General features: G+C 38.6%; 1 protein-coding gene across 1 annotated transcript in view; it reads left to right on the top strand.

Moving 5' to 3' along the window:
• The window catches only part of LOC126094644 (histone deacetylase 11), a 77,344-nt gene that overhangs the window by 40,468 nt on the left and 15,921 nt on the right, over positions 1-20,955 (top strand). The window contains exon 6 of the mRNA XM_049909139.1: positions 11,514-11,680. Coding sequence (XP_049765096.1) covers positions 11,514-11,680 — 167 coding nt within the window. The remainder of the gene's footprint in view (positions 1-11,513; positions 11,681-20,955) is intronic.

The following is a 20,955-nucleotide window of genomic DNA, read 5'->3' as shown; positions in this document are numbered from 1 at the left end:
AAGTGGTGACTGTCAAATGATTGCTCCTGCCATCCTTATATAGCTGAGCTGTCTTCAGTGACGTCACTAGTGCTCGCTCCAGCACCATATATGGTAATGTTTTCAATGCGCGCTTGCTGTGCCTGCTTCAACTTTCTGATGGCCAGGTTCCAAGCTGTGCTTAGCTGCAGGCTGCCGTCTTTATTGAGGGTGTTGTCAGAAATTTTTAACTCAATCGCTACTCTTATAACACTGTCCAAAAAGCTAGTAATCGACATAATAACAGACGTATCGGCAAATACAATACGATGTCCATTTTCTAAAACATTTTCGACCACTGCTGATTTCTCAGGATACTGTAGGCGAAAAAATCTCTCATGTTCCACAAGACGCCATTCAATAGTACGTACAGTCTGATACAGAACTGTCCACACCCACACAGTATTTTATACACTCCTGGTGTTCCGAGTCAAACATCGTCTTTCACAGGCCTCATTGGCTGCTGAATTTTAGCTGGTGCCCTAAAAACCATATCGATTTTATGCTTCTTTAGAAGTCGACTAATTTTTCTTGTTATTGAGCCACAGAACGGTAAGAATGCAAGCTTCTTCGTGCTCTCCTAGGAGGCCTTTTTTGGCAAAATGGCTTGCAAAATCTGGCAGTTGTTGTAGCCGTTTTCTTTGAAGACTTTCAGTTCATTCGGAAGGCTTTCACCATCTGAAAAGGCTTCCGCTCGATGTACCAATGTCCTCAGAACAGAACTTCTGTACAAAGTGTGGCGATATATGGTAGCATGCAGATATTGGTCTGTGTGTGTGGGTTTCTTTCTGGCGGACGAGGACATCTAGAAAAGGCAAGTCACCATTGTGAATCTGACATCATGGATGAGCCCAAACAACAAATGTGTCATTGATGTAACGATAAAAGCAACTAGGCTTTGCTGGAGCCATCTCCACAGCAACGTTCTCAAAATGCTCCATGAAGAGGTTAGCTATAACTGGAGCTAATGGGCTTCCCATCAAGACGCCACCCATCTGGTTAAAATTTTCTGACAACACCCTCAATAAAGATGGTGGTCTGCAGCTAAGCACAGCTTGGAACCTGGCCAATGCAAAGTTAAAGTGGGCACAGCAAGTACGCAATGAAAACATTACCATATATGGTGCTGGAGTGAGCACCGTCACTGAAGACAATGCGGCTATATAAGGATGGTAACAACAATCATTCAACAGTCACCACTTGACAATGGCTAAGGAGAAATTGGCCAAAAGCTTGTGGATTTTTAAACCATGGATGCGGCTGGAAGTCCGAGAAAATTTTATAAATGTTGTTCGCCCTCAATAGTATCTTGTAGAGGCTTTCGTATATTCTGCACATGTAATGACATAGGTGGTTTTCTACCTTTGGTCTTTTGACACATTTTGAACTATTTATATTATCATTTTGATTTGGAGAAAAGAGAACCACTTGTATGAATATCAAGAGCTCAGATGGAAACCCACTTCTAAGCAAAGAAGGGAAAGCAGAAAGGTGGAAGGAGTATATAAAGGGTCTATACAAGGGCAATGTACTTGAGGACAATATTATGGAAATGGAAGAGGATGCAGATGAAGATAAAATGGGAGATATCATACTGCGCGAAGAGTTTGCAGAGCGCTGAAAGACCCAAGTCGAAACAAGGCCCCGGGAGTAGACAACATTCCATTAGAACTACTGACGGCCTTTGGAGAGTCAGTCCTGACAAAACTCTACCATCAGGTGAGCAAGATGTATGAGACAGGTGAAATACCCTCAGACTTCACGAACAATATAATAATTTCAATCCCAAAGAAAGCAGGTGTTGACAGATGTGAAAATTACTGAACTATCAGTTTAATAAGTCACAGCTGCAAAATACTAATGCAAATTCTTTATAGACGAATGGAAAAACTGGTAAAGTCGACCTCGGGGAAGATCAGTTTGGATTCCGTAGAAATATTGGAACACGTGAGGCAATACTGACCCTACGACTTATCTTAGAAGCTAGATTAAGGAAAGGCAAACCTACGTTTCTAGCATTTGTAGACTTAGAGAAAGCTTTTGACAATGTTGACTGGAATACGCTCTTTGAAATTCTGAAGGTGGCAGGGGTAAAATACAGGGAGCGAAACGCTATTTACAATTTGTATAGAAACCAGATGGCAGTTATAAGAGTCAAGGGGCATGAAAGGGAAGCAGTGGTTGGGAAGGGAGAGAGACAGGGTTGTAGCCTCTCCCTGATGTTATTCAATCTGTATATTGAGCAAGCAGTAAATGAATCCAAAGAAAAATTTAGAGAAGGAATTCAAGTTCAGAGAGAAAAAAATAAAAACTTTAAAGTTTGCTGATGACATTGTAATTCTGTCAGAGATAGCAAAGGACTTGGAAGAGTAGTTGAACAGAATAGACAGAGTCTTGAAAGAAGGATTTATGATAAATATAAAAAAGAGAAAAACAAATAGACAGAATATAAAATGTAGACTGGCAGTGGCAAGAAATGCATTAATGAAGAAGAGGAATTTCTTAAAATTGAATACAGATTTTGTGGTAGTAAGCCTTTTCTTAAGATATTTGTCTGGAATGTAGCCTTGTATGGAAGTGATGCATGGACAATCAGAAGATAATAGAAGCTTTTGAAATGTGGTGCTACAGAAGAATGCTGAAGATTAGGTTGGTAGATCATGTAACCAATTAGAAGGTCAGGAATGTAATTAGGGAGAATAGAAATTTGTGGCATAACATGACTAAAAGAAGGGATTGATTGGGAGGACACATTTTGAGACATCAAGTGATCAGAAGTTTAGTATTTGAGGGAAGTGGGGGATAAAATTGTAGAGGGAGGCCAAGTAATAAATACAGTAAATAGGTTTAAAAGAATGTAAGTTGCAGTAGCTATTCGGAGATGAAGGGGGCTTGCGCAGGATAGGTAGCATGTAGAGCTGCATCAAACCAGTCTTTGGACCCAAGGCAGCAACAACTGATTAGCCAAACGTAGATTGTCTCTTGAAAATTGAAAGTATAAAAGAACATGTTTCAACTAAAGTTCTAAAAGAAGTTTCTGCTTTTTAATTTAGGAAATTTAACTAGAAGTTAAATTCACCCCCACCCCCCAATAAACCCCACAGATATCTCTGTTGTCACATTTCATGCATTCAGAAAAGAAATCAATTTAAATTTCATTTGGGTGTTATTAAATTCTGTTGGTTCTTATACACACACCTGTCACTCATTGTGCACAGCTTACAATTATATAAAAATGCTGTATAGTATGAAGCATAATATACATGTGAAGAATTTCTTGGATTGCTTAGAGATTAAACAAAAAAATCTGTAAATGCTTAGTGCTGGTGAAAGCTTTTTAAAAAATTACATATTGTAAGAAAAGGAAATTTGATCTTATACCTAACGACAAATACATGTGTCAGGTCAGAAAGGCATAAAATGATATATAGAATTTGTAAACTATTATAGAAGTGTGCATGACAGCTAACCCATCTAATTAGGACACTGTGGTGGTCCCTACTATTGCTGTGAGTATTGCCATCTGACAGATATAGTTTGATATGCAACTGTTGTAGCTAGCATGGACATGAATAAGTTAGGTTGTCTATTTAATTGTTAATATTGTAATTTTCATTTTATACTTCTTACTTTAGTGATGATTGATAGTGTAAAATATATGTATATATATATATATATGCAGATAATTTATTATCGGCCTAAACCCGGCCATTAAAAAGTAGTCACACAATCAGTACTGAACAAACATGACGTATTCAAGGACTGTTAAAAACTGTTGTGTTTGCTTTTGATCAAGCAGTACTAAAAAAGGATCCAAACTCCATCACATCAGATACTCCCAGTCGGTAACACAACATGCCAACAACTGGTCCACAGCAAACAGTTTGAGTATTCTCTCATAAAAACTCATGTTTTGCAATTTCAAACATACAGAGTATTTTTGTGTGCAGTTTGATCACAGCCTACAGTGGAATCACAGATAACATAATCAAGAAAATTAGTTTGACATTTGTTGCACACTCTCATTGTGCTCACTTTACTGCATGTCATTTTTACATCATTGTAGCTAAGGTAAAGTCTAACTTGGCAAAACGAGTAATGTTAAATTTTAGAGGCTTTTTTAGATATTGGACAGTTCTTATGCATTCTGTCCACTGCATTTACCCCTTTATTGATCTGGTGTCTAATAAACACACAATGCCTAAATTAATTGCTTTTTACATAACAAAAGAAAAAGAACCAAAGTAATTGCCATATATAACTTAGTCTCACCTTGTTGCAGATTAAGAGTGGGTTTTGTATTCTGGTACAATGGTCTTTAACAAAATACTACCAGGCATGAAACAAGAAATTGGGAACCTGCAGATTTAAAAGATAAACATGATTTATGAGGCATTGCAATAAATTATTTATATTCAACAACTTAAAACTACTGCACGCTGTTGAAACACTTTGTCAGTGGTATTCCTTTTGACATCATGACAATTAACAATGTCCATTGCAAACATTCTGTTCTTACATTATCTTGGTAAATTATTACTTGATAATCACTACTGTAGTTCTGCAAATATTGCGCAAACCACAGTAGATGAACAGCAGGCCCCTAGTATAACTCAAGAAGCAGCAAAAATTTTCAAATGTGGTTCCATTTACAATTATTTGACTATAAATAAATTAATGCAGTTGTTAATAGAATTACATAATTCATTTCTGAAAGTTGTTTTCTTTTTTGGATGTATACCTTGACCGATTCCACCAAGCAGCACGATTACTGAGAGAATGAAAACTTTTCTCTTTCTTAAATGGATGCCTTTAAATAACTGTTTTGCAGGGGTTCTCACATTTAACTTGAAGCTTTTCAAATTCCTTGTAGTGTTCTGGTATTAAAATAGAAATTTTGTTTTTGTGTACAAGGCTTAGTAAGTCCACACACTATCATCATTATGTACAGTTTACCACCAGTGGAAGGAACAGCATAGAACATAGCCTCTCGAAGACCATGCAGTCTTTGGTCATTAATCCAGGCATAGCAAAAGTACTTATACATCTTTCACATAGTCAAAATTGAAGGTTTTAAGTTGGCCCTATTCAGTATCTTGAGATGAAATAGTGTCCAAATAATCTTACTGAACTTATTTGTTCTCACCTAGGCATATGAGATCTTGAAGAATAATACTGTCCAGAATGCTAAATTCAAAGATGTCTTAATTGGCTTTGTTTTGGAAGTATTTTGTTTGAATCTGGTTATGTCAGTAGCTAAAGCATGTCACATGAAATAATGTAATAAATAAAAAAATCATTAACCACTGTAAACAGCATCCTTTATAAAGTTCATAATGATCATGGACTCATACAAGGAATGTATTTCTGTTATTAATAACATATGATGTATGTCTAAAAAGCATCATACTGGAAAAGTATATTGCATGCCACCCTAATACTCTTCAAACTAGGTCTCTTACACAATCACACATTTAAAGCACTGATTCTTCTATTACCGAGAACTCCATTTGAATTGCCTGCAGCTTTGCTTTTTCATTACACATTCTTTCTTCGCTTCTCCCAAAACAGGTTTCTAGTATTTTTACCTTTTAATTTTGTAAAGAAGTAGAAGCCAAGGAACTCAGTGTAAAGAGGATGGAGTTTGGGATCAAGAATTTGGTTTTTCCAAGGAGAAAGTCTGGATCAAGAGTCACGAATGAGCTGGAGCATTGTCCTGAAGTGCATCACAGAGAGGACAGAGAATTTCTTGATGGTATCCATTTGTCAGCCTTCGTCCTGATTCATAATGGTCAGTCATATACACTATGTGATCAAAACTATTTGGACACCCCCAAAAAACATGCATTTTTCATATTAGGTGCACTGTGCTGCCACCTAATGCCAGGTACCCCATATCAGTGACCTCAGTAGTCATTAGACATCATGAGGGAGCAGAATGGGGCACTCCGCAGAACTCACCGACTTTGAACATGGTCAGGTGATTGGGTGTCACTTGTGTTGTAGTGTGTAAGTGATATTTCCACACTTGTAACATACCTAGGTCCACTGTTTTCAATGTGATAGTGAAGTGGAAACATGAAGGGACACATACAGCACAAAATCGTACAGGCCAACCTTGTCTGTTGACTGACAGAGACCACAGACAATTGAAGAAAGTCATAATGTGTAATAGGAAGACATCTATCCAGACCATTGCACAGGAATTCCAAACTGCATCAGGAGCCACTGGAAGTACTATGACAGTTAGGCAGGAGGTGAGAAAACTTGGATTTCATGGTCAAGCTCCTGCTCATAAGCCACACATCACACCGGTAAATGCCAAACGACGCCTCGTTTGGTCTAAGGATCGTAAACATTGAACGATTGAACAGTGGAAAAACATTGTGTGGAGTCACGAATCACGGTACACAATGTGGTGATGCGGTGGCAGGGTGTGGGTATGGCGAATGGCTGGTGAACATCGTCTGCCAGTGTGTGTAGTGCCTCCATGAAAACCACTGCCAGTGGCAGTGGTTTTCATGAGGGGGCTTGCACCTCTTGTAGTTTTGCATGGCACTATCACAGCATAGGCCTACATTGATGTTCTAAGCATGTTCTTGCTTCCCACTGTTGAAGAGTGATTCGGGGATAGCGATTGCATCTTTCAACATGATCGAGCACCGATTCATAGTTCACGGCCTGTGGCAGAGTGATTACTCGACAATAACATCCCTGTAATGGACTGGATTGCACAGAGTCCTGACCTGAATTCTATAGAACGTCTTTAGGATGTTTTGGAATGCCGACTTGTGCCAGGCCTCACCGACCGATATTGATACCTCTCCTCAGTGCAGCACTCCGTGAAGAATGGGCTGCCATTTCCCAAGAAACCTTCCAGTGCCCCAGCACCTGATTGAACGTATGCCTGCGAGAGTGGAAGCTGTCATCGAGGCTAAGGGTGGGCCAACACCATATTGAATTCCAGTATTACGGATGGAGGGTGCCTCGAACTTGTAAGTAATTTTCAGACAGGTGTCCAGATACTTTTGACCACATATTGTAGCTATCAGAGTCAACACTTCGCTCTCCCTAGATTTTTATTTGCATCAGTTGCAAATCTTTTGTTCTTAATATTGAGAAAGGCTTTCAGTGTAATGAATGTGGTTTTGCTTCTGGATTATGCTCTGTATCCAAGACTTGTCTCCAGTTATCCCAGTGTTCATGAACACACAATCAGGGTTGGCAATGTCCAGTGAAACATCAGGATGGTGTTATTTCTGTTATGCCGGCAGTGACTTGAGAAGAAATTATGCAGACAGACTGAACTTGTTGAAAACCTTATCTAAAACTGCATTCACGGAATCATCATAGATTGTAACTGGTCAAATGATATCTCATTACCAGATTTCACATACTTGCAACAAGAGCTGCACCGAGTACAGTTTTTTCCACATCCACAGTGCTTGTCATTCTCCACTGATACCTGGTTCTCTTGAAACTAGCTGTACCACTTCTTTATTTGTGTTTTCCTACGAAGTCACCTCCATCTGTGTCTCAAATCTTACAAAATGTGTCATTTTGAGCTTCACCACGTTCTGACAAACCTTTTTCAATTCATTGTCACCTCAAACAACCTGGAACTCCCTCAAAAATGTGGTACAGCTGTTCAAGCAACTTCCACCAAGTAATGGATGACACAACCGATATGGGCTGGATCATAAATTGAAACATTTGAATGTAGATGTCCCCTCCCTTGTGAAAATTCGTACCACCTTTTTGCCAGAACTCTGATTGAGAAAATTTAAGTTTGTTTAGTTATTAGACGTGCATCATATTACACTTATAAAACAACAGCTACTTAATAATACCAGGGAGAAGTATGAGCATGTGATATTGATAATATGATACAAGCTTGCATAGTTATAACAGATGTCCAACAACTTCACATCATGTTAGCTGAGCTGGGTGGATATTTAGAAAGCTTCAGTATCTGTGTCCTCTGAGCAATGTACAAGCCATATCAACTAATGTGGCAGCAAAATGTGGGGCAATAGTTACCAGACATGTGTAAACCTTCTACTTCTTTCCTAATAAGTGTATCTGATTACTAGAATGACTCTTTTTCTTTATTTTCCGAAATGTAATATTGTACACTTCACAAAACGAAAAATCATAGTACCCTATGACTGTAATGTCAGTGAGACACAGTTGTAGTCAGTCTACTCATACAAATACCTGTGTGTTGCACTTTGTAGGGGTATGAAATGGAATGATCACATAGGCTCAGCCATGGGTAAAGCGGATGGCAGACTTCATTTTATTGGTAGATTACTGGGGAAATGCAATCAGTCTACAAAGGAGATAGCTTACAAATCACTTGTGTGACCCATTCTGGAATACTGATCAGATGTGTGAGGCCTGTACTAAATAGGACTAACAGAGGATATTGAACAAATACAGAGAAGGCCAGGCACAAATGTTCAGAGGTTTGTTTGCCCTATGGGAGAGTGTCACAGAGATGCTGAAGAAACTAAACTGGCTGACTCTTGTAGATTGACATAAACTATCTTGAGAAAGTCTGCTTATAATGTTTTAATAATCAGCTTTAAATTATGACTCTAGGAATATACTTCAACCCCTGTGTATCATTCTCATAGGGATTGTGAGGGGAGGTTTATATTAGCAGCAGCATGCACAAAGCATTTAAACAATCATCCTTCCTTTGTTCCATTTGTGAATGGAACAGGAAAAAATCCTAATAAATGGTACAATGGGATGTATCCTCTGCTGTGCACTTCACAGTGTTTTGCAGAATATAGATGTAGACTGATAGATTGTTTATTTACATCCTAAGTTTAAGTTTGGCTATGTAGACAACAATAACAAGCTATGGTTCAGTGTGTCCAGCAGCACTGGGGAGCCGCCTTGTCCATGGCATCATTGTCGGTTCACAAAAATGTGTAGTATGCTCAACACATCCATTCTCTTTCTGTGCCCATTAGAATGCATAGGGAAGTACATCTGATGGACAGGGTGTAGTGTCACATTAAGAAATGTTCATTACTGGCATCATGTTCATTATAAGTGAAAAATTCTGTATGACCGAACAGTCAGGGGTACCTCATTCACTGTGGGCAAGATTGTGTGCTGGGTGCTATGCAGGAAGTGTCTTGACGCCTGTGCTGGAATGTTATTTTCCACAAGTACTGCAGTTCATATGAAAGTAGTTTTTATATTGTTCACTGTTCCTTGTGGTATTGCAAGGTTTCATGTCACTGAGTATCCAAAATAATTCCACACAAACATCTCGAGCATTATATGCAGGAGGACGAAATGTCTATCATCACCTCGTCACCAGACAAAGTAGCTTTAAATTCTACTCCAGAATCCAAGAAAAATAAACATAACTGTGCAACATTGAAAACTCTAGGTCATAATATCAACAGTATAAGGGAAAGGTAGATTGCACTCACAGTAAAGATGACACATTGAGTTGCAGATTGAAAAATCATTAAGCACTATGGCCTGCCTTCTCCTTATATTGTTGTGAACATAACTGTCATAAACAAATTCCATCTATTGGGAAATTAATGTTGATATGCTTCTGGGATCACCAAGAAAGTCTCGGTTTCCTGTAGTTTCCAATGTGAACAGTTATGACAGCAGTCTTGTTTGTTTGCAACATGTTTAAGAAAATATAGTGTCTGGGAATTCTTGAGGTCATTGTGATTATCCTTTTCTGCAAACCCAAACTTGATAGTTTGGGCCTACACCATTTGCAGATGCGAAGACGAGTGAAAACTAGAATATTTCAATCACAGTTAATGAAAGTTCACATAATAACTTAGCTGCTCCAGCTGATGAGGTACTCAACTTTGATATCCTTGAGGGTTGTTGCTTCAGAAAGTTTCAGAGTTCAGCGTCACTGTTGTACAAATTTTTAAATAAAACACAGAGTATATTGCTTTTCTTGTCTTATATTGTGACTGATTATCATGTACATTGGTGGAATATACATCTGGCCATCTGACAGCCTCCGAAAGACAATAATGCAGACTGACTTTGTGGCTCATGCACCACTTTCTTTTATATAAAACCAAACAATCGAATACATTGTTAACTGTAAGATTTACAAGATTAGATGAATTTAGTTAGTTACATCACAAAGTGGGCCACATATTGCCCAACATGTTCTGATATTCAATTTGGAAAAGCTTACTTAATTTCATATTTAATTTCAATAAAATTTACTGTACAACAATTTAAATTACATTTTAGTTAATTATAAACAAATCATTTTGAATAAAATATTGTTAACAATATTTTGGTTTGTTCTCAAGTAGAGTTATTATTTTAAATAATCATAATGAATAAACATCTAGCTTTTCAGAAATAGGGGAGAAGGGAATTTTCAAGAATATGTGGTGCAACATGACTGCACAGTTCATATCACAAAATTTCTAAGTTGGATTAATAACAAACAGTTTACTCTGCTTAATTGCTAATATAAATTCGGTAGTATATTAATGTGAAATTTAATCTGAGATCGTAAATTCATTTGTACTAGTAAGGGCAGTTTACTGCTGGAACTGGGTATAGACATAACAGTATAAAGTTCAGAAAGTTAAAAATTCAGTCGAAAATGATCTCTTCAGAAAATATTGACATGAGGAGAAGACCTGATTTTATAAAGATGTACATCACGTAGCACCATAAGTCCACATGGCGCATTATGATATACACCTGTTCATGAGCCTCTTAGGATTATCCATACCCACCAAAAATTTTCAGTGACTTATCTACTTATTTATAAATTATATTTTCTGTGTTAGAATCAGGACAAGGTCACTCCTCTCCTAGATTTCCAAAACTAACCGCCATGTAAGTAGTTGTATGTACAGACATAAGAAGACATGCAGAGAATGTGAACAATGGAGTAAGTGACTCCTGGTGAAAAGCATATCAGTGAAATAAGAGGAGGAACAACTATTTTCATCTCAAAAACTCTTCACGGGGGGGGGGGATGTAAAATAGTTTATACTGTCTTACCTTGTAGCGGAGGTTATTTGGAACAAATGTTGCTGTGATTGCTTGATAGCCTCAAAGAATGATTTCATCATTGGAATGGAAAGCACAAGCTAGCAAAGAGAACAATAACTGCCTTAGAATGAACAAACAGAAAACATGCTCACTAAATTATGACATTATGGGTGAATAAAACAAACTATTATGTGGTGTACACAAATCAGATCATTTCCCTCCCCCATTCTTCTTTTTGAGTACATGATATATTTTTGCATAATCTGCAAAAATAATTTGCAATCCTTTAAATTGGTTTGTAGTTTGTATTCTCATCCAAAGTTAATCTTACGTGAGTGTTTGTTTGTGAGCTATCTTATTTAAATAATTAAAAACAATTAATATTATGAAACATGGAAACTGCCTTATACACACAAATTACGCTTTTACCAGACACATATTCTTGTTTACTGACAAAAATGTCCTTTTGGCAGGGAAATGGCCATGAGAGAGATTTCTATGGTGATTCCAGTGTTTATATTCTTGATATATACAACAAAGGCATTTATCCAAATGATGGTGAAGCTAAGAAAGCCATTAGAAGAGCAGTTCAGCTGGAACATTTCACTGAGGATGCTGAGTACCTTGATCTTGTAGAGCAGTAAGTATAGACTGTTGTGCTTCTGTTACATTGCTGGAGAGAGACATAGATATGATTTTTTTATAAACAATTTGTTGAGAAAAATAAGTTTTACAGCAGTAAATAAAGCCACCGTATGGAATTCACTTTGTGACAGGATTGACATGAATTCCATAGTCTCTCCTCGATAGCACCTGTCCCGGTCACTGCAAAGCTGAATATGTAATTGAGTGTGTGATGATGATTGTTCATTTATGTACACAACACTTATTTTAGATGACACTAAAACACATTATATTCCATGCGAAGTAAACGGGACCAGCTTATACATTACAAAAAATCATCAGGACAGTTGAGCACAATCCATTCCCACAATGCTTAACAGTCATTGTCCAGTGGTGAAGTATTCAATTGTGGCACAAAATAAACAGAAGTTTGATGAGAACTGGGTTCACAACTTTTGTGAAATTTTTAAACTAAATCATTTCCGTTTTTGGCTGTTAAAACATTATTTATTGCAATTGCAATTTCAATACAATGTCATTTTCAAGCTTTGTGGGATGCAGTAACCCACTCAGTAATATAAAACTCTGCCATTCTGTGTAACAGCAGTTGCATGAGAGTTTCATGAAATTTTAACTTCAGTGTTTACATCAATATTTCACCTATTCTGTAACATATATAGTATATGTAACAGCCAATAAATTCACAACACTTCATGCAACTGCTCTTACACAGCATGACACAGGTTATTTTACTGAGTGGGTTACAACATCCCACAATGCTTGAAAATGACATCATGTCAAAATTGCAGTCACAATAAATCATGTTTTAACAGCCAAAGCAGAAGTGATATCATTTACAAAATAAGCTGTCCACATTTATACATAACTATAACAGTTCTCCCTTATCACAATGCCTGTTACAGGCAGTTGCACTCTGGTAGTTCATTTAATCCAGTCCATAACATAAATCACCAAGACCAACAAGAGTTTACTTATATTACATTTAACACTCTTGGTAATTATAACACAGTTCATTTTAAACATTCATTAATTTAGCCCACAAAGATTACTTGAAAGTAACTGAACATTACAGTACTTGAGTCTCACAGTTGCTAGTGCATGTATTTTTTGCATATAAAATGTGTATAACTTAGGCATGAATCCACAATAAGCTCATGTCCAGCACAGGTATTACTCCTTTACTTTCAAACTGCAGATGCATTTTTGGGTGATATCTGGCTGCTTGTAAATGGACATATGCTTTGAAATTTTTTGATAAACTACAATAACTCATGTTTGATATATAGAAACTGTTGCTAGTCAGAAATTAAAAAAAAAAAAAAAGCATGGGCACTATTTTTCTCCATTGTGGATCCTGTCATTTACTTGTATGAGTGCCATATTACAAATAATAGTAAATTTCATGAAATTTTAATTAGTGCTTTAATTAATGAATGTATGTCAAACTGTACAAAAAATTAAGATTACAAAAGTATATCATTGAAGAGTGGACTTTAACAATAGTTATTACAAAATCTGCTCTGTAAAATGGTACAAGTTATGAACTTTTAAGTTAATTATTCCAGAGGATAATTAGTTATGTATTACTTAAGATGCTTTACAAGAAAGTAGGAATGGTTAATTTTCGAATGGTGTAAGTCACCCTTCTCAAATATGAGGATTAGCTCATATAGTGAATGTAGTGCTTACTTTAACTGTAATTTTTAATTAACTGTGCCCTAATGAAAGTTAATTACACAGATGAATCAGAGCACTTGAAATAACAATCTGTTTAATAAATTTAAGTGAAAAATCTAAATAGGATATTGAGATTTTTAGGTAAATATTACATGTAGGCTTACCGTATGTCCTGGATTAGCCCGGACATTCGTGGATTTTTAGTGCTGTCTGGGCTTTGAGAATGTTACGACTGGTAATGATTTTTTTAAACCTTTGACCCATATGTTCAACACTGTGTTTTTAAACATTCTCGTGTGGCTGTCATCTCCCAGCAAACCTTGAAGCAAGCACTGACGTTGAGGGGGAGGTGTGGCTACAGATTCTGCCAGTCAGTCATTTGGCAACACAACAGAGGCAATGTGTTTATGTGTTGCCTTCACGTGTGAAGTAACTTGTGTCCACAATTTTTATCATTTTATCACTTTTTGTTTTTTGTCTCTTCATTTACCAATGGGCAAAACAAAGTTTGCTCTTAGTATTAATGTACAACTAGAAACAAATTTTTGGAAGTGCATAATCACAGTACCACTGAATCTTTTTATGGCACACTATTTACTGGAGAATTTTCTGATGCAATAAAGGGAAAGAAGATATTAAACACTGGGTGAAAACAGCTAAACAAAATGATGCTATTAATGCTTCTGCTTAATCAAACATAAAGATATATTTTTAAAGTAAAAGATGGAAATAACGGTGATATAAACTGTTATGTTAAAGAGGCTACATTTTCATGCCATGCAAGTAGACACAAATCAGTTGCAAAATATCAGGGTGCACATCTATACTGGTTAAAAAGTTATATTACCCTAAACTTTCATCTGCTGGAACCAAATGTGAGGCAATTATTATTAACATTATTTCACCATTTATTTTTGTTAATGTGCTGTGATCTTTGGAAAACATTAATTATGTAACAGTAGTGATGGATAGCTCAAACATAAGTGAAGTAAAACCTGTTATGATTTTTGTAAAATATTTGTCTGGAGGAGTGAATTCAAGTTAAACTTTAAATTTTGATGAAGTGTCAGGCAAACCTGTTCAAATTTTGACTAACTGTCTTGTGCAGTCTGTGAAAAATACAGACTCGAAGAAGAGTTGGTTTGTTATATTGCTGATAACAGTTATGAGGAACATTTGATCTGCAGGAAGGAGTAGACTTTCAGTAGCTTCTGTTAAACATCTGCTAAGTGTTAAAGTTAATTGAGAACTTCTTTCTTGTGAAATTTATGATGTAATTAAAACAAACAAACCTTTTCTGAAAAAAGCGCTATCTACTGATAAATTCCACTGGATAATTAAAGTTTAATGTTTCTGTGAACTGGTTAGATTTTTAAGGAAGTTCTAAATATGTCCTGAGTTGGGCCCAACGAAATCTGGTAAGCCTAACTGCATGTCAATAAAGAAACTTATTGCAAATAAGAGTAAATTTAAAAAAAGGTTATTTATGGGAGAGAAGGGTTCACCGGCTTTGTCATGCAGTGACATGAAGGGTTGAGATCAATATTCAAGAGTTACAGCTCTATGTTTCATCGCAGAACAAAACCATAATTTCAGAATAAAAAAGTTATCTAATGTATATACTGGAAACATCCATAAATTTCACATTATCTGTGTCAACTGAAGTTAGATCATCATGAATCTTTTTAGGAACATTTTCAGAGGCCCACAAAAATAGAAGAATCCTGTGTAAAATTTAGACAACTTGCTGCAGATTACCTCATCCTGAACTAGAAGTATATTTAAATCTCCACATAAAAGACTGATTTTACTGTACTGAAAAAAACACTGTCCCCAGTATAAGTGGAAAAATACTATGCAAAATATGAGCTGTACTAAAACAGACAGAAATCTTTACTCGTAAACTGCAATTTATTCCCCATGCCATCATAACAGTCTGGTAAGGTAAATATAATAATTTTGAAAGTAAACCAAATAATGAAGAGTAAACAGAAAATGTACAGAATAAATAAGATATTTCAAAGGAATTTTGTTTTTTACATCATGGAGATGCTCCAGTGGAAGATTATACATCCCCTGGGTAAAACAGTATTCGACGTACACTCCTGGAAATTGAAATAAGAACACCGTGAATTCATTGTCCCAGGAAGGGGAAACTTTATTGACACATTCCTGGGGTCAGATACATCACATGATCACACTGACAGAACCACAGGCACATAGACACAGGCAACAGAGCATGCACAATGTCGGCACTAGTACAGTGTATATCCACCTTTCGCAGCAATGCAGGCTGCTATTCTCCCATGGAGACGATCGTAGAGATGCTGGATGTAGTCCTGTGGAACGGCTTGCCATGCCATTTCCACCTGGCGCCTCAGTTGGACCAGCGTTCGTGCTGGACGTGCAGACCGCGTGAGACGACGCTTCATCCAGTCCCAAACATGCTCAATGGGGGACAGATCCGGAGATCTTGCTGGCCAGGGTAGTTGACTTACACCTTCTAGAGCACGTTGGTTGGCACGGGATACATGCGGACGTGAATTGTCCTGTTGGAACAGCAAGTTCCCTTGCCGGTCTAGGAATGGTAGAACGATGAGTTCGATGACGGTTTGGATGTACCGTGCACTATTCAGTGTCCCCTCGACGATCACCAGTGGTGTACGGCCAGTATAGGAGATCGCTCCCCACCCCATGATGCACGGGTGTTGGCCCTTTGTGCCTCGGTCGTATGCAGTCATGATTGTGGCGCTCACCTGCACGGCACCAAACACGCATACGACCATCATTGGCACCAAGGCAGAAGCGACTCTCATCGCTGAAGACGACACGTCTCCATTCGTCCATCCATTCACGCCTGTCGCGACACCACTGGAGGCGGGCTGCACGATGTTGGGGCGTGAGCGGAAGACGGCCTAACGGTGTGCGGAACCGTAGCCCAGCTTCATGGAGAGGGTTGTGAATGGTCCTCGCCGATACCCCAGGAGCAACAGTGTCCCTAATTTGCTGGGAAGTGGCGGTGCGGTCCCCTACGGCACTGCGTAGGATCCTACGGTCTTGGCGTGCATCCGTGCGTCGCTGCGGTCCGGTCCCAGGTCGACGGGCACGTGCACCTTCCGCCGACCACTGGCGACAACATCGATGTACTGTGGAGACCTCACGCCGCACGTGTTGAGCAATTCGGCGGTACGTCCACCCGGCCTCCCGCATGCCCACTATACGCCCTCGCTCAAAGTCCGTCAACTGCACATACGGTTCACGTCCACACTGTCGCGGCATGCTACCAGTGTTAAAGACTGCGATGGAGCTCCGTATGCCACGGCAAACTGGCTGACACTGACGGCGGCGGTGCACAAATGCTGCGCAGCTAGCGCCATTCGACGGCCAACACCGCGGTTCCTGGTGTGTCCGCTGTGCCGTGCGTGTGATCATTGCTTGTACAGCCCTCTCGCAGTGTCCGGAGCAAGTATGGTGGGTCTGACACACCGGTGTCAATGTGTTCTTTTTTCCATTTCCAGGAGTGTATATTTGTTTAAGATATGTAAAACTGGAAAAAGTACAACATAGAGGGTGTCCTAGAAGGAATTGTCAATATTCAGAGATATGACAGGGACAATCACTTGAAGCAAAAATGTCTAGTACAAATGGGCTCTAAAATGTATATCTTAAGAGCTTTGAGCACTGTGAAACCCATTTCTTCGACTGAACAGATACTCATGTTTACTAGATAGTTTTTTTCTTAGTTTGGTCCATGCTACCACTTTCCAGAGTCTGGAAAGCTAAGAGCTTGCAGTATAAGAGATTAGTTTCACAGTATTGAAGGCTCAGACATGGTAATTGGATGTCTCTATAGGCCCCCTGGCTCAGCAGCTGTTGTGGCTGAGCACCTGAAGGATAATTTGGAAAAAATTTCAAGTAGATTTCCAAACCATGTTCTGTGTGGAGATTTTAATTTGCTGGATATAGACTGGGAGACTCAAATGTTCATAATGGGTTACAGGGCCAAAGAATCCAGTGAAATTTTTTAAAGTGCTTTATCTGAGAACTACTTTGAGAGGTTAAATAGAGAACAGACTCGTGGCTATAACATATTAGACCTTCTGGTGACAAACAGACCCAAACTATTTGAAACAGTTAATGCAGAACAGGGAATCAGCTATCATAAAGCGGATACTGCATTGATGATTTCAGCCATAAATAGAAATAATAAAAAAGGTAGGAAGATTTTTCTGTTTAGCAAAAGTGACAAAAAGCAGATTTCAGAGTACCTGATGGCTCAACACAAAAGTTTTGTCTCAATTACAGATAGTGTTGAGGATCAGTGGACAAAGTTCAGAACCATAGTACAATATGTGTTAAATGAGTATGTACCAAGCAAGGTCGTAAGGTATGGAAAAGAGCCACCGTGGTACAACAACCGAGTTAGAAAACTGCTGTGGAAGCAAAGGGAACTTCACAGCAAACGTAAACATACCCAAAGCCTTGCAGACAAACAAAAATTCTTCTTCTTCTTCGGTTATCAACCCACAGGTTGGTTGGCAGCAGCACGCCATTCCGTTCTTTTGTCAACTTTCTTCTTCATATCTGCATAGGTCTGGCACCCGATGTCATTTATTACTTGTTGAATGTAGGTTAATCTAGGTCGTCCTCGGCGAGTTCTTCCTTCAATGATTCCTTCTAATATTCTCTTAATGAAATTGTTATGCCGTAAAATGTGACCTATGAAGGTTATTCTTCTTTTCTGTATATTTCGCCAAAGAGATCTGTTTTCTTTCACTCTTCTGAGGACATCTTCGTTTGTAGCCTTGTCTCGCCAGCTGATTTTTTCCATTCTCCGGTAGCACCACATTTCGAATGCCTCTAATCTTCTCTTTTCTTCTTTTCCACAAGTCCACGTTTCACATCCGTAAAGGGCTGTACTCCACACATAGGTTTTCATGACTCTCTTTCTTACGTCTAAACTAACATTTCTACTCGTCAGTAAGTTTCTTTTTCCATTGAATGCTATTTTGGCAAGTTGTATTCTGTTTTTAATGTCACTTTTGCTCCTTCCATCTGCTGTTATTTTGCTACCTAAGTAGTTAAATTCTGTAACCTGCCCTAGTTTCTCTCCCTTTATTGTTATTCGCGATGCGAAATGTCGTGTGAGGAGGGCTATGCGAGAGGCGTTCAATGAATTCGAAAGTAAAGTTCTATATACTGACTTGGCAGAAAATCCTAAGAAATTTTGGTCTTATGTCAAAGTGGTAGGTGAATCAAACAAAATGTCCAGACACTCTGTGACCAAAATGGTACTGAAACAGAGGATGACAGACTGAAGACCGAGGATGACAGACTAAAGACCAAAATACTAAATGTCTTTTTCAAAAGCTGTTTCACAGAGGAAGACTGCACTGTAGTTCCTTCTCTAGATTGTCGCACAGATGACAAAATGGTAGATATCGAAATAGACGACAAAGGGATAGAGAAACAATTAAAATCGCTCAAAAGAGGAAAGGCCGCTGGACCTGATCGGATACCAGTTCGATTTTACACAGTGTACGCGAAGGAACTTGCCCCCTTCTTGCAGCAGTGTACCGTAGGTCTCTAGAAGAGCGTAGCGTTCCAAAGGATTGGAAAAGGGCACAAGTCATCCCCATTTTCAAGAAGGGACGTTGAACAGATGTGCAGAACTATAGACCTATATCTCTAATGTCTATCAGTTGTAGAATTTTGGAACACGTATTATGTTCGAGTATAATGACTTTTCTGGAGACTAGAAATCTACTCTGTAGGAATCAGCATGGGTTTCAAAAAGACAATCGTGTGAAACCCAGCTCGCGCTATTCGTCCACGAGACTCAGAGGGCCATAGACACAGGTTCCCAGGTAGATGCCGTGTTTCTTGACTTCCGCAAGGCATTCAGTACAGTTCCCCCCAGTCGTTTAATGAACAAAGTAAGAGCATATGGACTATCAGACTAATTGTGTGATTGGATTGAAGAGTTCCTAGATAACAGAATGCAGCATGTCATTCTCAATGGAGAGAAGTCTTCCGAAGTAAGAGTGATTTCAGGTGTGCCACAGGGGAGTGTCGTAGGACCGTTGCTATTCACAATATACATAAATGACCTTGTGGATGACATCGGAAGTTCACTGAGGCTTTTTGCGGATGATGCTGTGGTATATCGAGAGGTTGTAACAATGGAAAATTGTACTGAAATGCAGGAGGATCTGCAGCGAATTGACGCATGGTGCAGGGCATCTCAATGTAGACAAGTGTAATGTGCTGCGAATACATAGAAAGAAAGATCCCTTATCATTTAGCTACAATATAGTAGGTCAGCAACTGGAAGCAGTTAATTCCATAAATTATCTGGGAGTACGCATTAGGAGTGATTTAAAATGGAATGATCATATAAAATTGATCGTCAGTAAAGCAGATGCCAGACTGAGATTCATTGAAAGAATCCTAAGGAAATGCAGTCCGAAAACAAAGGAAGTAGGTTACAGTACACTTGTTCGCCCACTGCTTGAATACTGCTCAGCAGTGTGGTATCCGTACCAGATAGGGTTGATGGAAGAGATAGAGAAGATCCAATGGAGAATGGCGCGCTTCGTTACAGGATCATTTAGTAATTGCGAAAGCATTAGGGAGATGATAGATAAACTCCAGTGGAAGACTCTGCAGGAGAGATGCTCAGTAGCTCGGTATGGGCTTTTGTTGAAGTTTCGAGAACATACCTTCACCGAGGAGTCAATCAGTATATTACTCCCTCCTACGTATATCTCGTGAAGAGACCATGAGGATAAAATCAGAGAGATTAGAGCCCACACAGAGGCATGCTGACAATCCTTCTTTCCACGAACAATACGAGACTGGAATAGAAGGGAGAACTGATAGAGGTACTCAAGGTACCCTCCGCCACACACCATCAGGTGGCTTGCGGAGTATGGATGTAGATGTAGATGTAGATGAAGAAATGCTCGTACCTTTTAAGATATGCATTTTAGAGACCATGCTTGCTGGAATTTTTAGCCTGAAATGATTGTTCCTCTCATATTACTGAACATTGACAATTCCTCCATGTCCACCCTATATACAAGCAGTCAAACTCAAACTTGCAACCAAGATTGACAAAGTTATGCTAAAGTAACAGGAAATTGTGGCCAGCTTATCTCATACTAAAAACTTACTTGAACCAGGCAGACTGACAACTCTTAATAATTTAAGAAGCATGTGAAATATTTTACAAAATTGTGGAAGTCATGCCACATTTTTGTCTACATGTACTAAACTACACTTTAGCTGGTTAGCCAACCTATGACCTCTTGTCTGAGCATAAAATCACCACCAATGACAGCAATTTCACACCTGTTCTTCTCGATTTTTCAGTGGATTACATTCTAGTTATATGCACTGTGATCCTGCGTGTTTTCTGTAATCCGCTCACTTTCCTCTAGGTTATCGTATCTGTCTTTTCTAATCTCTTTAGCAATATGGAATAGGATGGACTGCTATTCACCCTGTAGAAGAGGTGCTGAGCAGCAGAGAGGCTTATTTAAAAGTAGACTAACTTATCGGACAGCTTCCTTTCTCAGATGTAGAAAGGCA

The sequence above is a fragment of the Schistocerca cancellata genome, chromosome 8 (genome assembly GCF_023864275.1).
Source record: "Schistocerca cancellata isolate TAMUIC-IGC-003103 chromosome 8, iqSchCanc2.1, whole genome shotgun sequence".
NCBI lineage: Eukaryota > Metazoa > Arthropoda > Insecta > Orthoptera > Acrididae > Schistocerca > Schistocerca cancellata.
This window is presented reverse-complemented; position numbering and strand designations above follow the sequence as displayed.